Source organism: Cotesia typhae, unplaced genomic scaffold (genome assembly GCF_013202065.1).
Source record: "Cotesia typhae breed Kobodo isofemale line unplaced genomic scaffold, CoteBio_Ctyphae contig_5, whole genome shotgun sequence".
Classification (NCBI taxonomy): Eukaryota; Metazoa; Arthropoda; class Insecta; order Hymenoptera; family Braconidae; genus Cotesia; species Cotesia typhae.
In genome coordinates, this window is record NW_027423757.1 from 11,758,726 (window position 1) to 11,776,214 (window position 17,489).

The 17,489-nt window shown below is 27.8% G+C and overlaps 2 protein-coding genes across 3 annotated transcripts; one reads left to right on the forward strand and one right to left on the reverse strand.

Annotated features, from left to right (window-relative positions):
* Nucleotides 1–1,209: 1,209 nt before the first annotated feature.
* Crz (corazonin) lies at nt 1,210–2,202 on the reverse strand. Its single transcript, XM_074248876.1, has 2 exons — nt 1,942–2,202; nt 1,210–1,325 (listed from the first exon to the last, which is right to left on the reverse strand). The coding sequence occupies exons 1-2, from the start codon at nt 2,200–2,202 to the stop codon at nt 1,218–1,220; spliced, it is 369 nt and encodes a 122-aa protein (XP_074104977.1). The 3' UTR covers nt 1,210–1,217.
* Nucleotides 2,203–5,871: 3,669 nt separating this feature from the next.
* Nucleotides 5,872–16,942, forward strand: LOC141530532 (lateral signaling target protein 2 homolog). Of its 2 annotated transcripts, XM_074247699.1 has the most exons (7): nt 5,872–6,103; nt 6,176–6,385; nt 8,240–8,474; nt 9,115–9,537; nt 9,637–9,987; nt 10,692–13,557; nt 14,671–16,942. In XM_074247699.1, exons 4-7 carry the CDS (start codon nt 9,286–9,288, stop codon nt 14,952–14,954), a joined length of 3,753 nt encoding a protein of 1,250 aa, XP_074103800.1. In that variant the 5' UTR covers nt 5,872–6,103; nt 6,176–6,385; nt 8,240–8,474; nt 9,115–9,285; the 3' UTR covers nt 14,955–16,942. The 2 variants fall into 2 exon arrangements, with proteins under 2 accessions (XP_074103800.1, XP_074103798.1); XM_074247697.1 differs by lacking the exon at nt 8,240–8,474.
* The last annotated feature ends 547 nt before the right edge of the window (nt 16,943–17,489 follow it).

Sequence of the window (17,489 nt, forward strand, 5' to 3'; positions counted from 1 at the left end):
ATCAAGATGAATTTATCATTGAAGAAATAAGAAATACTGTAAATTTAAGTGTATTAATAAAATACACATAAAGTGTTTTGTTCCTATCTTCATTATACATAGAAAAAAAAAATTAATTTGATTCAAGAAAAAAATAATTTTGAAGAGTTTCATTGTCTTGAATCAAATAAAATTCTTGAAAAATTTTTCAATTGAATAAAATTTATTTAAATTAAGAAACATTTCTTAGTTTAAGAATTTTTTTACTCAAATCTAAAAAATAAAATTCTTCAAAATTATTTACTTGATTCAAATAAATTTTTTTTTCTGTGTAGTCACTTTTAAAACACTTCTACGTGTTTTAATTTCTTATGTTAAATACCCATTTTGAAAGACTTGGATTTACGGTGTAAAATCTTGAATCGAAGTCAACCCAAAATCAATAACAAAAACAGAATTTTAATGAAATTATCAAAGCGAATATATTCTTTGATGTAAGTGAACTTTGCGTGGAATCGATCGGTTAAATAATATCAAAATGATACGTATATATATATATATATATATATATATATATATATATATATATATATATATATATATATATATATATATAAAAGGAATAAAAGATAATCGAGTTAGGAAAATATAATATAAATCGCATCTCAATCGCACTTGATAATCCATTGAGTCAGCGTATGTCTCTCTTCGGCAGAATTTCACTCCATCTTGCTGTTGACAGAGAAAATCCTCAGAGCGGTTGGCATCACCAGCACCAGCAGGAGCATCGCACCGGCGGCCACCCCGATAGTAGATCTATATATCTCGTTTGGAGCAGAGCTCGCTTGCAGCCCGGCCGACGTCCAATTAGGCCGGCGAAAATTTAATTAACGGCCCGCGAGGAATCGATGAAAACTCCGTGTCAGCTCGAAGACAGATGACTCGTCAACTTGGCATTAGTCTGTCTACGAATTTATATCTCACGTAACTTCATCGTCATCTTTCGTTTTATATAATAATTCTCCTGCTATTTCGATCTCAACCAAGCTGATAATAATTATTAATAATTATTGTCTTTGTCTGGGTTTGTTAAATATTTATTTCACATGCTCACAACTCATTAATAATGCTTTCGCTACACTATTAATTTAAAGCAATTTTTATAATAAATAGTTTTAATTATAATTATAATAAATATTCTTCTTCCACGATAATTATACTTATATTTTGTGTTATTATTAATCATCAATATCGTTGACTTCAAAAATAGGATGTCGATAGTGGCTGGGTAATTTATCTTCTTTGTTTATTTTTGATAGAATTTCCAGCAGTCTGCACAAGTATATCTAAAAAATAATTAATCATTAATTATTGTTATGTTTGTTACAATTAATTATTTCGAGAAAAAATGGTTAAAATTAGTACTAAAAAATTTTATTTAAAAATTTTGTAACCTTTTTATATTCAAAAATAAATTAGAATAATTTTTTTTTGCAAATTCTAAATTTTTCCATTTAATTTCAAGCTAAGTTGATTTTTTACACTGAAGAAAATTTTAAAAATCACAAAATTGAGTCAATAAATTATTGAATATTTTGACAGGTTTGTATAAAATTAATTAAAAAATATATAATAATTTTTTTTCTTTATAAAAATAATTTAAATTACAAAGTACATGACTCAGAAAAAAATTGTGGGTTTGTTAATTGACTACACTAGTCATCTATTTAATTCGAGGACAAGTTTCTTCAAGAATTGAACCCACACTGAGTCCTCAACCGAGTTAAAACCCAAAACATTTACCTCGATTATTTATTAAACAATTTTTTTATTTACGTAGAAAAAAATCGAGCAAAATTTAACTTTAAATACGGAATTAAAAAAAAAAATATAAATAAATTAAAATTTACATTTGAAATAAATTCCAACCAGCCTTTCTCAAATTAAGTGATAAAATTTCACCTGTTCCCGACGATCTCCTTGTAAAAGGACTTTAATTTTCTTTAAATTGCACTGAACTGTTCCGTCATTATTATGCAAATTATCATTACTAATAATACTGTTAGTATTAAAATTATCAGGCTTAAAATCCTGGATATTGAAGCCAATTGGAGAGATATCACGCTTGCCGTTAGTCCAGCCGCGGCTGTACTGAAAAGTCTGACAAGTTGCAGTAATGATTACAACGGATAAAATAACTGGTGTCCAAGATAGATAGAGCATCTGTAATGAGTAATAACATTAATTAGTGCATTATCCGAGTGTTATGTGCACTAAAAAAATAATAAATATAAATTCAAATTAAATTAAACTATCTAAATGACTTTGCATTAATATAACTTACAAGCAGAAAAATTATAGGGACATAAATAAAATTTTATTAAGCATAAAAGTCCAAGTAAATAGTACCGTTTAAATGTAATGCATTGATGACATTGTGTAAATGTTTATGGGCATGTGTATGTTGGTTGAAAATTTTCAAAGGGTGCCCCGAGACGCTAATTTTGAGAGGCCATTAACGCTACTCGCGTCCCTGGTCATTAAGATAAAAGTAAGTGCTACTAAGTGTCTTGCGGATAAGAGACAGGACCAGTGTTGTCTGCTTAGACAGCTAAACGTTTATGTCTCCTCTATAATACGCTCGTGTTGTTTCTTGGTCTTGTATTTCAGTATATAGCGACCGCCTAAGCCCCGTATTTTATTTATACATATATATATATATATATATATATATATATATATATATATATATATATATATATATATATATATATATATATATATATATATATATATATACACCGAAAGTTTTATATAAAACATTATAATATTATACTTGCTCTTCCGCTTATATTACATTTACATGCGTTCATCGTGACTCATGTCAATGACTAAGATATTAACCCGCTATTTATTGTTATTTACTCCACCGCTACGCTAATGTTATATATACTGGAGTTAAAAATTTATTTTTCTTCATTTTTTTTTTAAGTCTCACTTTTGTAAAAATTATTTAAAAATTTTAATTATTAATTTTTTTCGATTGAATAAATTGAATTTTTTTTAAAAAAAAAAAAAAAAAAATAGTTTAGTTTAATGTTTTAATTTTAATGATTAAATTCTTTCAGCAAAAAACTGGAAAAATTCTATTAAAAATAGAATTTTAATTGTAATTTGTAAAAAATCGGATTTAAGTGTTTTTATTTAATAAATCTCATTGCAATTTTTTTTTAAACACTTTTACTTGGAAAAATTATGAATTGATTGTATCAATAATTTTATTTAAGATATTTTTGTAAAAATTATTAAAAAATTTGAATTAATAAATTTTTTTCGATTAAATAAATTAAAAATAATTAAATTTAATTTTTTTTATAAAAAAAAAGTTTAGTTTAATGTGATAATTTTTAATTAGGTTCCTTGAGCAAAAAACTAGAAAATTTCTATAAAAAATAGAATTTTAATTCAGTAAAAAATGTATTTAAAAAAAAAAAATTTTAAAACAGTAATTTTTATAATTTTTTAATTTTTTAATAATCGTATTTTTTTAGTACTGTAATTTTTTCAAAAATTGCAATGATTATCATTCAATTTTGGATAAATATTTCATTTCCTACAGCTGTTAATATTTTTCCACGTGATTCTATCCGCGGGTAACAAAAGGACGAAAGATAATTCACGAACTGGCGGTCGGTAGAAAAGCAGGTGAATTTTTTAACGTAATAGACAATTCAAAGCTTGAAAGCGACCAAAAAATTAAATTAAATTTTTTTATAATGCAAAAAAATAAAGTTTTAATATAATAATTATCGCTACTTTTATTATAAACTCAAATAAAAATTTCATAATTTTAATTTTTTTCTAGTATAAATTAATTAAAATTGTTAATTTAAGTTTGAATTTCTTCAATACTATTTTTTTTTTTTTTTTTTGATAACACAAATACTTTTGATGGAAAAATTATGTTTAACACAATAAAAATTAATTAATTAATCTGAGAATAATTTATATTTATATGAAGTATTACATGCATTGTATTTCTTTATTATTAATTTTTATTTATAATAAAATATTGATTGCACTTACCTTTAGATAATAAAATAACTATTTAAAATTATATAAATACAGAACACAAAATTTTGAAAATACTGATTAATCAGCAATTAGAATAAAGATTAAAATATTTAGTGGTGTTGTAACACCTTCAAGATCTGTATAAGCAATGTGCCAAGTGAGGATGGTTCGCGCTTTATAAAACAACCACCCCCACGCACTTATCGCGTCGATATCTATGGAAAACTTAATTTTCATGCTCAAAGAAGCCCACCGCCCGCTCCAAAAAGTAATTATTGTGATCCAACACATATCAAACGCCGATTATTAAGACGGAACAATAATCTTGTCTTGGGTCTGTAATTAAACTCTAATTACTATTAGGCAGCGATTGTCGAATTTCAATACCTGACAACCCTTCGGATCTTCCCTCCGTATTTACAAACTTAAAATACACTGCCCTAAATTTGCCATAATTGTTGTCAAGTTTATAAAAAATATATCAATAATAATTACAATAATTGTATCGATAATAGTATAATACTAAATAGTTATTATAAAAATAAAAAAAATATTTTTATAGAGCAGAAATAAAAGTTAATTGTTTTACTCACTCATTCGTCGGAACAAAACTCTCGTTTAATTATTCAGATTGAAGATTCTCGCCGGGTGTAAATATAAATTGTTTTTACGTGTGATTGCTTGTGAATATTTAAATGAATCTGTTGTTAAAGCACATTTATACCGAAAGTGTAAATGCAATTTGTTAAAAAGCCTTTTATTAATTGGAAATTATTTTTAATTGAGATTAAGATTGTTGCTAAAAATTTTTTTAGAAGATTTTTGATAGGTCGATGTTTATAAATTTTTATAAATTGGTATTTTTAGCAGTTGATCATTACTTATTATAAATCGACTATTATTTAGGATAGTTTACTTTTTTCCCTGAATTTTTAAAATATTCAAAAAATCATAAATGCAATTTTTTAAAAATGTTTTTTCAATTTTAAATTATTAAATCCAAATAACTAGTCAGGTGTTTGCTAATCTCGGTAACGAAAAATGACATTAAAGTTATAGCTGTCACTTGACAATTATTTAATTTTTTTTAATAAAAAAATGATTTTTAATTTTTAAAAATTTCTAAATGTCAATTTTTTTCCCTAATTTTTTTTGCCATAATTTATTTGTTGAAAAAAAATTCTAAAAATGATTAAATATTTACTAAATTTATTTTCATTAATTTTTGTATTTCTTATTAAAAAAAATTTGACATGTAAATTTAAAAAACTATACCTGAATTTTTTTTCAAGTATATTTATACTTGTAATTTAATTGATGAAAAAAAAATAAAAAATATTAAACGCCGGCTAACCTTTTGTATCATAAATATAAACAAAAAAAAAAAATTAGTTTTCTTTTAATATTTAAAACAGAAGAAATTTTCATGATAAAAAATTATTCTTACGTACTTACTTGTAATAAAGAAGAATCCTAACCTGTCAAGTCCCAATAAAGATGGCAGCAACAACCGACATCTGAAATAAAAAATTCCATTAACAAAATTAAATATTTTTAATCCCAAAAAAAATAAATCTTACCACTAAAAAAACACTAAAAATCTCCAAAACACCTTCATCACTTTACAAATAAAATAAAAATCTAATCCGCACAATAAATTGTTAACAATACTTTAATATTTCTATTTCTTTGTTTGCAAAAAAGAACTGCGCATGCGCCGATTCAAAACGCAGGCGCAGTGACGCAAATCTCGGGCTGGAGCAAATTGCAGCTAAACGGCGTTTGAAGAACGACGGCCAAATGTGCGCAGATGTGCGACGTCTGTCGGAAGTTTAATAAAGTACACATTAGACTTGCGACTCGAGTAGAACCAGCGGCCCGCAGCGTAAAAAAATAAACCGTAGATCGTACATTGCATTGCACACATAATATAATATCATACGTACTAAATACATACTACACACAACATACAACTTGCTACAGTGGTTACCGAGCAGGAGCAGGAGCAAACAGTTGCCAGAGCCAGGGACGGATTTTATAAGACGATGGAGTAAGTACCAGTCACCAGCCGCTAACAATAAGTGCGCTTAACTATTCTAAATAAATAAACATTGTATTTTAGTGGAAATAGTGTTCATCTTTGTATGGATTGGGCGTCGCTATGACGCAAGTACAAGGTGCGCGAAAGTCGTAGTGATCTGCTAGCTCGAGATCTTAACTCTCAACATCATTATTATCATCATTATTGTAAACATATATTTTACTTTATTTAAATTGTGTACTTGCACGTACGGCAATGGAGTCCATCAGAAAATGGTTCTACAGACCCAAGGTACCTGCTATTTATTATTTTCTTCATTATTATTATTATTATTATTATTATTATTACTACTATTAATCTATTTCCTCTACAGAAACTCGATTATCTAGATTTAATTTTTTGTTCTTGACTTTTTATCAGCGACTGCATCTCCCACTCTATCAGTTTTTTCCACTGTTTTTTTTTTTTTTTGAGGTCTGCTTTCCTTTTTTTTTTTAAAAAAAATACTCGCTGGGAACATAAGAAAAAATTTATTTAAATATCACGTTTCCGTGAAAATAGATAACTAAATTGACAATGTCATGACAGCCATATGTCTTTTAATAATGTCCAAGTGTGTTTTTTATCTTGTAATTAATCGTGTACCCGTGTAATTTTATTTTAAACCCGGTATTACAGTCTGTAAAGATAGGAAAGTACATATGTGTGTTATATATATTTTTTTTATTGTAGTGAATGTGTGTGTGAGAGAATGGATAATGACAATGACTATCATGAAAAAAGTTTTATTAATTTAGACAGCGTAGTTTTGTCAATGACGTACTTTTCTGTAAATATATAAATTCATGAATGTATATAAACTTATACCTATATGGATTTATATTTATAAATATATATATAAGGTGATATATATTTATTGTCGTAGATTTATGTGTCAATTGTATTATTGTGTTTTAAAATTGTTTTTGTCTTAATTGTTATCAAAAGAATTAATATTTAGGAAATAGTATGATACTGAAGTTTATTTATTTATTTTTTTATTTATAATCTATGAAATATTAATAACAATTAAGTTAGCCGACATTTTCAATTTTTTTTATTATGATTAATTTATTAAATTTAAAACTGAAAAATATTTTTTTTTAATTGCACTTACAGATTATCAAATTTTTTACAAGTGAATTTTTTTCATTAAAAAAAAAGTTTTAAAATTTTTAGATGTCGGCCAATTTTATTTTCATAAAATATTATAATTAAATTAGCTAACATCTGAAAATTAAAAAAAAATTTTTTTTTTTTTTTTTTTTTTTTATATAAATTATTACAAAAATATGAAAAAAAAATTACACGTGTAGAAGATTTAAAAAATCATACGTGCAATTTTTTTAAAGTGTTAATTCAATTATAAATTAATAAATAAAAATAAAAAAATTAATATTAAACTAAAATTTGCCGACACTAAAAAATTTTTATTTTTTTTTTTTATTAATTAAATTAGCAATAAAAAAATATTTAAAACAAATTGCACGTATAGTTTTTCAAATTTTTTACATATGCACTTTTTTCTTGTAATTTTTTTGTAAGAACTTCAGTATCATAAAATAGTTTATATTAATCGATGTTTAACATTTTATATTTTGTAAGAATGAGAATGAGTGCGAAAAAAAATTGAGTAAGTTTATATAAGGATAATAGCAGAGGAAAATATGTTTACTATATCTTTATTGAAGTGTATGGATGATGCATGATGCATGAAGTATTAACAACCATGTGGTGATTTAAGAATTCTCACACTCCAGCAGAGTATATACAATCAATATTATCAATTAAGCTCATCCGTTTTTATCGAGGTCAATAATATAAGTGCAACTAAAAACAAATGCGCTCAATAATGCTTGTTTTTATTTTTTTATAGATCAAAATGTCACGCTTCAATCTGCCGGTCGCTATTTTATTATTATTTATTATAAATCTGGCTCTATGAGATTGACGATATATTTTATAAATAAATCTCATCGAAAAAAAAATTTATTTTTATTTAGGCATTGAGAAAAAAAAAAACATGGAAATTTTATTTAAATTGCTTTACAAAATGCTCGAGTAAATGGCAATATTGTCTGAGTGTTATTTGTGTGTTAATTACAGAGACAGGTAATTTAACAAAACTGGTACTTGTATGGTTGAGAAATGATTCATTGAGCACAGTAATTCCTATCGAGATTAAATTAAACCGTTAACAAAAAAAATCATCTGCAAAACAAAGCGAACAAAGAATTTTTCACGGTAGACTTATCACTTTCTAGCACTTAAAATTCTTCAAGTATATTTTCTAAAAATTATGTAATAAAAAATGTATTAAAATATTTATTTCAAACCCAAGGTGAGATAAAAAATTAATCAGCCTTAATTAAAAAAAAAAAAAAGTAAAAGCCCGAATTATTGACAGGGGTCTAAATATTGACACCCTAAATTATTTTTAAATATATTTAATTATCTGTAATAAAAATAACTATTTTACAAATTTTTATTAAATTCTAATTAATTAAAAAATTGAAAAAAAATTACCGTCAGTTCAAAATATTAAATATTATTTATCAAAAAAAAAAGTAATAAATAATAAGTTTCGATATATAAGAATAAGCAGATGATTCGAAGTTTGTATAGTGTCAGTATAGGTGTCAATAATTGGAGCTAAAGTATGTCAATAATTAGATCAATCAGTTTTTTAACCTGTCAATAATTCGTGTATCCGGATACTCTATTTAATTATTTAAAATTAATTATTAAATATTACTGATTAGCATTTTAAAAAAATAGATTGATTAGTAAAAATATTACTTGAGATATTGTCACAAAAAAAAATTCAGGGATATTGATATTTAATGCTTAAAAAAATGAAATCATAAATTTGTTTCTTGTGTCAATAATTGGGGCTTTTATTTTATTAATGATAATTTTTTTTTAAAGGTTTGAATTTAAAAAAAATATTTATTAATATTTTGTATTTTTTGTCAATCCAGAGAGACGATACGAGCTTGCTGGCTCAATTTTTCTACGCTAACGAAGCTCTTACAGCGGTGGCTTGCGAACTGGACTCATTCGATGGTCGACAGGAGCCAGAGCGCTGCACAACCCTGGTAAACCAGTTACGTCATTGTCAGGACAAAGTTTTAACGATCTGCAATCAAATAATGGACGAGCTGATACCGGACAGCCGAGCTAACCGGGATTTTCGCGTTAAATTCCCGGACGACGTGATGCAGGAGAATTTGGCGGGTCAGCTCTGGTTCGGCGCCGAGTGTCTGGCCGCGGGCTCATCAATAATGAACCGCGAGGTTGAAAGTTCAGCGATGAGACCTTTAGCCAAAGCACTCACTAAATCTCTGGAAATAGTGCGGAATCTATTGCGAGAGCACGCGCTCAAAGGTCACATGAATTTAAAGGTATTTACTATTCATTTGTGCTAATGACCTTCCGTGTAAGCGTATGTCCTCTCTTTGTTCAACTCTAATAATAATAATCACCGTTTGTTCACTCAACAGGAGCTGTTCCAGGTGCACAATCCCATGGAGACGGAAAAATTGATCGAGTCGCTGAAAATATTCGACAGATTGTTTGCCGATTTTGAGCTTTGCTACGTCGCGGCGATGGTGCCAGTTAAGTCGACAAAGGAGTACGAGCAACAGGAATTAGTCTGTGTTTTATTCTCCGAAACACTCCAGAGAGCTCTAGAGCGCGGGTTGCTAAATCAAGCGGATGTCGACAACTACGACCCTGCTTTAATGTTTACCATTCCGAGGCTTGCTATTGTTTCTGGGCTCTTGGCTCCTCCTGGTGGTCCTCTGTGCCTCAATTCTGCTGATACAATCAGTGAAATGTTTAGACCATTTAGAGTAAACACTAAATCATCTATTTTATTTTTTTTTTTTATGTTCACTGAAAAATATTTTATTTTTTATACTAAATTTTATTTGGATAATTTGATTAGATTTTATTTCAACACAGATAAGAAAGGTTAGCTTGATTCAGAAGAAAAAAATTTTATAATAAAGAAAATAATAAATTTTTGAGTTAAGATAAAATTCTTGGTTTAAAAAAAAATATTTTATATTTTATACTAAATTTTGTTTGAATAATTTGATTAGATTTTATTGTAACAAAGATAAAAAAGGTTAGCTTGATTAAAAAAAAAAAAAAAAATTATAATAAGGAAAACAATAAATTTTTTAGTTAAGATAAAATTTTTGTTTTTAAAAAAATATTTTATTTATTTATTTATTTATTTACTTCTGGATATACATAGAAAAGAAACAATGTTCAAAAATCAGGGCGTCAAATTTAGGTAAAATTAACTGACTATTATACTATAGTACAAAATTTTACAATCATTGTAAAATATATTTTTTTTTGGCTCAATAATTTTTTTTTTTTTTTTTTTTTTTTTGACTCAAACCAATCTTTCTACCAGTGAAGATAAATTTTGCATTGAAGAAATTTTACAAATAATTTTTTTTCAATAAAAATAATATAAAGTGAATGAACCTTTTAATATTTCTAATTAATTAATTAATAAAAATGATAAATTTATTTTTTACAGAATCTTTTATTAAAAATCCGCGAACTCCTCTGGACTCTAAACAACCGCGAGCTGTACATGCTTGAGAAGCTACTGTGCTCAAATGAAGAACCAACAGTACCAATTTCCCCGTCAACACGAAACGCCTGCCAGCATGAGCTAGAAAACTTCGTCCACAATTTCTACTCTGACTACCCGAACTGCAAAAACTTCGCGGTTGATTTTTACACCGTTACCAAAAACAATGGAACAAATATGGACGAAGTCGCTAATGACGTGGTCGAAATAATGACCCAGGAGAGCAATGTTAAAGGTGAAAGAAAATTACAGCAAGCGGTATCTGTATCAGGTAACAGCGAGGATGAGGATAATCACCGCACTATTATCACCACAACAGTGGCTGCGTATCCACACGCCTATTCGTCATTGTTAAATGGAGGAGAATCAAGTTTGCGAGTGGTAATTGATGATGATGGTAATGATAATGGTAATAGTAATAGTAATAGTAATACTAATGCCGATTCCGATAGCCGTCGTCGTCGTCAAGATCACCTGTTAATTAATTCAGTAAATCGACGAGAAACAGCTGCCTCAGTACTCCCGATAAACGAGGATCAAAGAGCCGATAGATTACGTCACAATGCCAGTAGTAAATTTACAGCGCAATTAGTTTCTACGATTACTAATCCAGCTAATAGTAGTGAACAATCTCTGTCTGGTCAGCTTGACAGCAATTCGACGGAGTCCCAGTCATCAATGTTAGCTATAAATCCGAGAGACTCCCATTACACTACCGGGAGTAATGAATTATTACAATGCCAGAATGACGAAATAGGAAATAAAAATTACGATAATACGCCGGATAATTTTTACAGTAACAATGATATTGCCAGTACAAATGTTAATGTTGACTTGCCTCAAAATTATCTTTTGGATCAAATTACACACAATAATAATAATGTCACTGATGATAATTTGCTTGTTGATGTTAAAGCCAAGAAACTTATTTCGGAAGCTAACAAAACTCTTTCTAATTTATTGCTAGAGGGAGATTGCGGTAATGAGATATCTGAGCAAACCGACTCTGGTATTTGCACTGTTATATCTTCGGAAAATACCAGTTTGTATGATAAGAGCCCGGAAGAAAAGAAAACTTTTGCCAATGAAATAGATGATGATCACCAGCTGGATGACGATAAGAATCTCGGTTCTAGTTGTACATATGTATGCTCCACTTCGGAGTACAAAAATTCTAATGATGAATCTTGTGTTTGTCCCTTGAGACGTTCTACGTTCGATAATCATAATTGTGTTTCAAATACTAGTAATAGTAATTGTAATTGTAATTGTAATTGTATGGGCAGTAGTGATACGTCCAAAATAACCGACAGAATATCCTCAAATTTTAATGGAACCAATGAAGAATTCGTCGGTCTGGCTTACGGTAACGGACAGGTGTCTGTCTGTGACTCTAACACGTCCTCGATTCAAATAAATTACTCCGACAATTGGGAGAATTTAAATCTAAATATAAATCCGTCAACACCAGCAACGACCAAAGAATTCTGGCAGGATATTAAATGCAAAAATTATCCGTCTACGTCAGACAATCACCAGGATATAAATAATAAAATAGGAAATAATATCGAGCGATACGCCCAGCATAAAATGTCAGTACGTAAGGCCAAAGAGTTTAAATTAAAGAAGCGACAGCGAAGATTTGAGCGTAAAATAGTTAAAAAAAATCACAATAGTGTCCAGGAAAAATTGTCGTACAATGTTTCGGCTTATAATTTGTCATTGAGCACCGAGAGCTCGAGATCGAATTCTGTCGATCGGTGCGTTAATCCTCGGCTGACGAGTTACGGGGGCTCGCTGCATCCCACGCAGAATAACATGCGGCAGATGCCTAATTTTAGCAACCATCACCACAGCCCGCAGAGAAGCAGCTCACGTTTGAATTGCCAGTTTGAGTCCTCAAGGACTGACATGTCGCAGAAGAATCACAATCTTGGTCAGCGCACGAATACCAGCGGCATTTCACCGCCGAACCGCAAGCTCCTGGACCACCGGAGGTCCCGGGCTGAGCAGATAACTAAGATGCGGAAGAAAGACGTCAGTTCTGCTGTACAGAGTGATAATATTACACGAGGAACAACGAATTTGAGTGATAATAAAAAAGACGAGCTGCCTAATGATGGACTGGGTCGCCGGACGGACAAAACAGGTCTTATTGCTCCTGGGATTGAGTCCGGTTCTCCAGGAGCTGATGACGCTAGTATCAGTGACGGTCGTAGCGCTGAATTGAGGGAAAAGTCGTCGAAAAATCGCTGCACTGTTGTGGGGATTAAAAATCCTCCTGCGATTAATATTTCCCTCATTCAGCGGTCCAACCCCGACGTTGACTCCAGTTCTAGTTACGATTCAAGCTCCGAGACCAGCGAGTTCCAGAGCGACTGCCAGGATGACGAAGAAATAGCCCTCGCCATGCAGGCCGCCGAAATTGCTAACAGAAATCAGATCAGGGCCAAATTTAGGTCCTCCGAGGATTTAGTTCATCGGCTCTTTGTTTGCATTGCTGGCGTCGCCGATCAGCTGCAGACTAACTTCGCTTCTGATTTGAGGAATATTTTGAAGTGTGTCTTCCTTATGAACAGCACCAGCATGCCTGGCGAGACTGACCAGGATACTATTGATACGAAAAATAATAATAATAATATTAGTGGGACTGCTGATACTCAGTCACCAACTGACGATGATAATTTACATTCCACGGAGATTTTAAGTAATGGTAATAGTCTTGAGAGACAAGACTTGAATCAGGAAGACGATGATGATGATCCTGAGGATGATTCCATTACCAGCATCGCTAATGATAATGATACGAGTTAGTATTTTTATTTTTTTAATATTAATTAAGTTTGACGAATTTTGATCATTTTTAGAATTTTTTTTTATTGAAAAAATTATTACAAAAAAATTTTATTTGTAAAAAAAACTTGAAAAATTGTAAGTGCAATTTTTAAAATAAATTTTTTTGTTATTATTTAATTAATGAAAAAAAAAAAAAAATTAAAAACGTCGGCTAATTTTAGTATTATGAAAATTTTTATCATTTTTATATATATATATATATATATATATATATATATATATATATATATATATATATAAATTATTACAAAAATATTAAAAGAAAAAATTTCACATGTAGAAAATTTGAAAAATCATACGTGCAATTTTTTTAGTGTTTAAAAAATTATAAATTAATTAATTAAACAAATCAAAAATTGTTAAACGTCAGTTAATTTTAGTATCGCTTTTTTAAAGATGAAATTGAAATTATCAGGCATTTTTTATCATTAAAAAAATTATTGTAAAAAAAAATTTTTAAAAGTACGAGTGGAATTTGTTTTTTGCAATAATTTAATTGTTATAAAAATTAAAAACAAGTTTTTAAATGTCTCTTAAATTCAGTATAATAATAAATTGCAATTTATCGTATAGACGGTAAATATTTTGTCTTCTTTAGTACAGAAGAAGAAATATATAAATTAATCAGCACGAAGTAATTTATAGATAAGAATAAAGTTTAAAAATAATATTTCAATAGTCACTTTGTTAAAGTAAATAAATTTTTTTGATTAACGGTCAAGGTTGATTGATTAAGTACTTGAAATAATTTATTCATGATTTTAAAGCGAAAAAAAAAAAAAAAATGATTTAAATACACTTTTTATTTGGAGATGCTAAAGAGTAAACAATTGATCTGACTTAAGTAAGACGTTAAACTAATTTACCAGCAGTGTGAAGCCAACAGTCTGATAGAGCAAATATTTGATTAGCGAATAAATATTTAAGTAATTAAATAATTTTTTGTAATAATATTTTCATTTAAAAAAATTATTAGAAATTTTTTTTTTTAAATTAATTAATTTTTTATAAAAATTAAAAATGATATTTTCACTTGAGACTAATATAAATGTTTGATAAATTTCAGTGTGTCCTATCACGACAGAACGCGGGGAGGAGTGTGTAGAAAGAGCGCCCGCATGGATTCCAGACAACGATGCACCGCGATGCATGGCCTGTCAAGCGGGATTCACTGTCGTAAGACGCAGACACCACTGCAGAAACTGCGGCAAAGTATTTTGTGGGCGTTGCAGCAGCAACAATGTCCCATTACCTCGTTACGGACACACTAAACCAGTCAGAGTTTGCAACAGGTGTTTTCTCTATCAAGTCACGCCATTTACTGTTTCTCATGTCGCCTCTACTAGCTGAATAGCTCTTTCATGCGTCACTTTTCATACGCCACTTACATTCTACATGTTACGAAACATGACATGAGTGCTGTGTACTTTTTCGTAGACTTTACAGTCTTAATTATCATTTTATCAACCATACACATCTTCACTCATAATTCTCCTTTGTTTTTTATTGTTGAATATTTTATGTTGCACAGATGTACAAAGATTTATTATATTATTATTATTATTATTATTATTATTATTATTATTATTATTATTGTTGTTAATGACACTCGGGGATTATTTCATATTCACGTGTCAAATATCTAAAGACAATAACTCTTTATTTTATGATTATTCATTTTTTTTATAACGCTATCGGACATGAGAAAACATTTACTCTTAATATTGTTCATTGCACGGAAAAAAGTAAACTGTAATAAATAATAAGTTAGTAAGTAATGATCAACTGCTAAAAATTATCACAGTAAAATTATGATTTTAATAATTACTTTTTTAAATTTATTATTTAAATGCTACAATTTATTTTTTATGTGAAAATACTATTTCAAACAGTAATATTAGCCATTTAAATGTCGAAAATTTTAAAGTGCAATAATTAAGAATTTTGACTAAAAATTCTTACCTAAAAAATAATCCATGATATGAAAAAGGTATAAAATACAATTACTAATTTTTTAATACAAGCAATGTCAATATTTACAAAGTAAAATGGTGAATTTTAAACGCAACGCTAAAAATCAAGCTATAATTATTGACTTGCTTGGACTGATAAAATTTATGTCGCGTGCTTAGTGCCAAAAGGACGTATAATTTTTTTTTCTTGTGCTAATCGTTTTGTAAACATGTTCTAAGCCTAAAAATGAAAAAAAAAAAAAAAAAAAAAAAAAAAAAAAAAAAAAAATGTTTTTGGAAATAAAATTTTTATTGTGAATAAATTTTAAATTTTTACGCGAAAAAATTTTTAATTCGTATGCTTTTTTAATTATTAGACTGTCCAAGAGGATGAAAATTTAAAATTAATAATTTTCAAAATTTTTTTTTTATATAAACTTTCTCTGAACAATTTTGAAGAATGTTTTTCGAAATTTTGAATTTTTTTATTTAAAAAATTTTTTTTTCTGCAGATCTTTACGAGCAATTCTAAAAAAAATTTTTTTATTCACCCTTTTGGCATGGAATTTTATCTAACTACTATAATACGCCCTTTTGGCATTAGACGCGATATTTTAAGAATAGAATTTTTACTGTTTTAAATCAAATGTCAAATTTATTTTTAATATTAAATTATAAATTGTGACTTTTACACTTTCTACATTAAGTTCTGTAATATTTATATTTTTGCCACCCCGATTTACTGTTTGAAACTATAAAAATTAACCAGAAGTGAAATTCACAGTTTACTTTTTTCCGTGAATGTTTTAAAAAAAAAATGTAAATAACCTTTTTTTATTAAGAAGACTGTTTAATTATTGTATATATAATATACATATACATATATCTATATATATATGTTTAAATATTAAAAAAAAAAAAAAAAATCAGACTTTATTTCGTAATTTCCAAATAATAAATAATTGAAATGAAAATAATTAATTAGAAAATTGAAAATGTGAAGTCTGAATACTTATTTAGTTGTAATCGTCATACGCTCAATTTCGGGTGGTTAATAATTTGTTATTTTAAAAATTAAAAAGTGTATTTAACTGCAATTCAAAAAAAAAAAAAAATTAGTTGTAATAAAAAAAAATTATTTTTGCATTAATCATTGTCGTTGACACGGCTGAGCACTCTTGTAATGATTATTTTTGTTATAAAGACATGCGTTATCAAAGTTTTAAGATAAATAAATGTGATTAGAAAATAAAATACTAGCTAATTATAATTATTGATTATAAATGTTAAAATTGATCCTGTGTGCCTGTTAATGTTGGCCTAAATATCGGTGTGTATTTAAAAAAAAAAAAAAAAAAAAAAAAAAAAAAAAAATGAATATTTAAACTAATATCAGTAAAAATAAATAAAACTAAATGTCGGTATTTAAAAAACAAATTAAATAAAGTATGGAGAATTTTTTTATAAAAATGTATATGAATAATGGAGTGGGATTATTTAAGTGGATGAAATTATTTTTCTATTATTTCTTTATGTTGATAAATATTTGAAAACTTGCCTATTATAGTACTGTATAAATTAATTATTAATTATCAATAAAAAAAATCTAATTGATGATTTAAGAAGAAATTGTTTGTTTTATTTAACTTGTAAATTTTAAGCGCCGTTAGTTCTTATCGAGTAATTAAATGCCAATTGTTATTATCATGATCATCCAGGGTTTAGAATGAATTACCCGAAGTTCAAAGTATATATAGATGTTTAATAATATTATTTTCATTACCATGGATACATGAAACAAAGTTTGGCTCTAGCTACCAGCTTACAGAAATAATAAACTCCGTGAATTATCATCTGAATAATTAGTTGGCATTTTTTATCGGTATTTTACTGTTATTATTTTTATTAATTAGCATTTTTATTAACGATACAA

Excerpts from the sequence above, each read along its gene's own strand:
- Crz (XM_074248876.1), bottom strand. The coding sequence starts at position 2,202 with ATGCTCTATCTATCTTGGACACCAGTTATTTTATCCGTTGTAATCATT. Across the intron at positions 1,326-1,941 it reads AAGGAGATCGTCGGGAACAG|ATATACTTGTGCAGACTGCT; the intron begins GTGAAATTTTAT and ends ATTATTTTTTAG.
- LOC141530532 (XM_074247697.1), top strand. The coding sequence starts at position 6,350 with ATGGAGTCCATCAGAAAATGGTTCTACAGACCCAAG. Across the intron at positions 6,386-9,114 it reads AATGGTTCTACAGACCCAAG|AGAGACGATACGAGCTTGCT; the intron begins GTACCTGCTATT and ends TTGTCAATCCAG. Across the intron at positions 13,558-14,670 it reads CGCTAATGATAATGATACGA|TGTGTCCTATCACGACAGAA; the intron begins GTTAGTATTTTT and ends GATAAATTTCAG.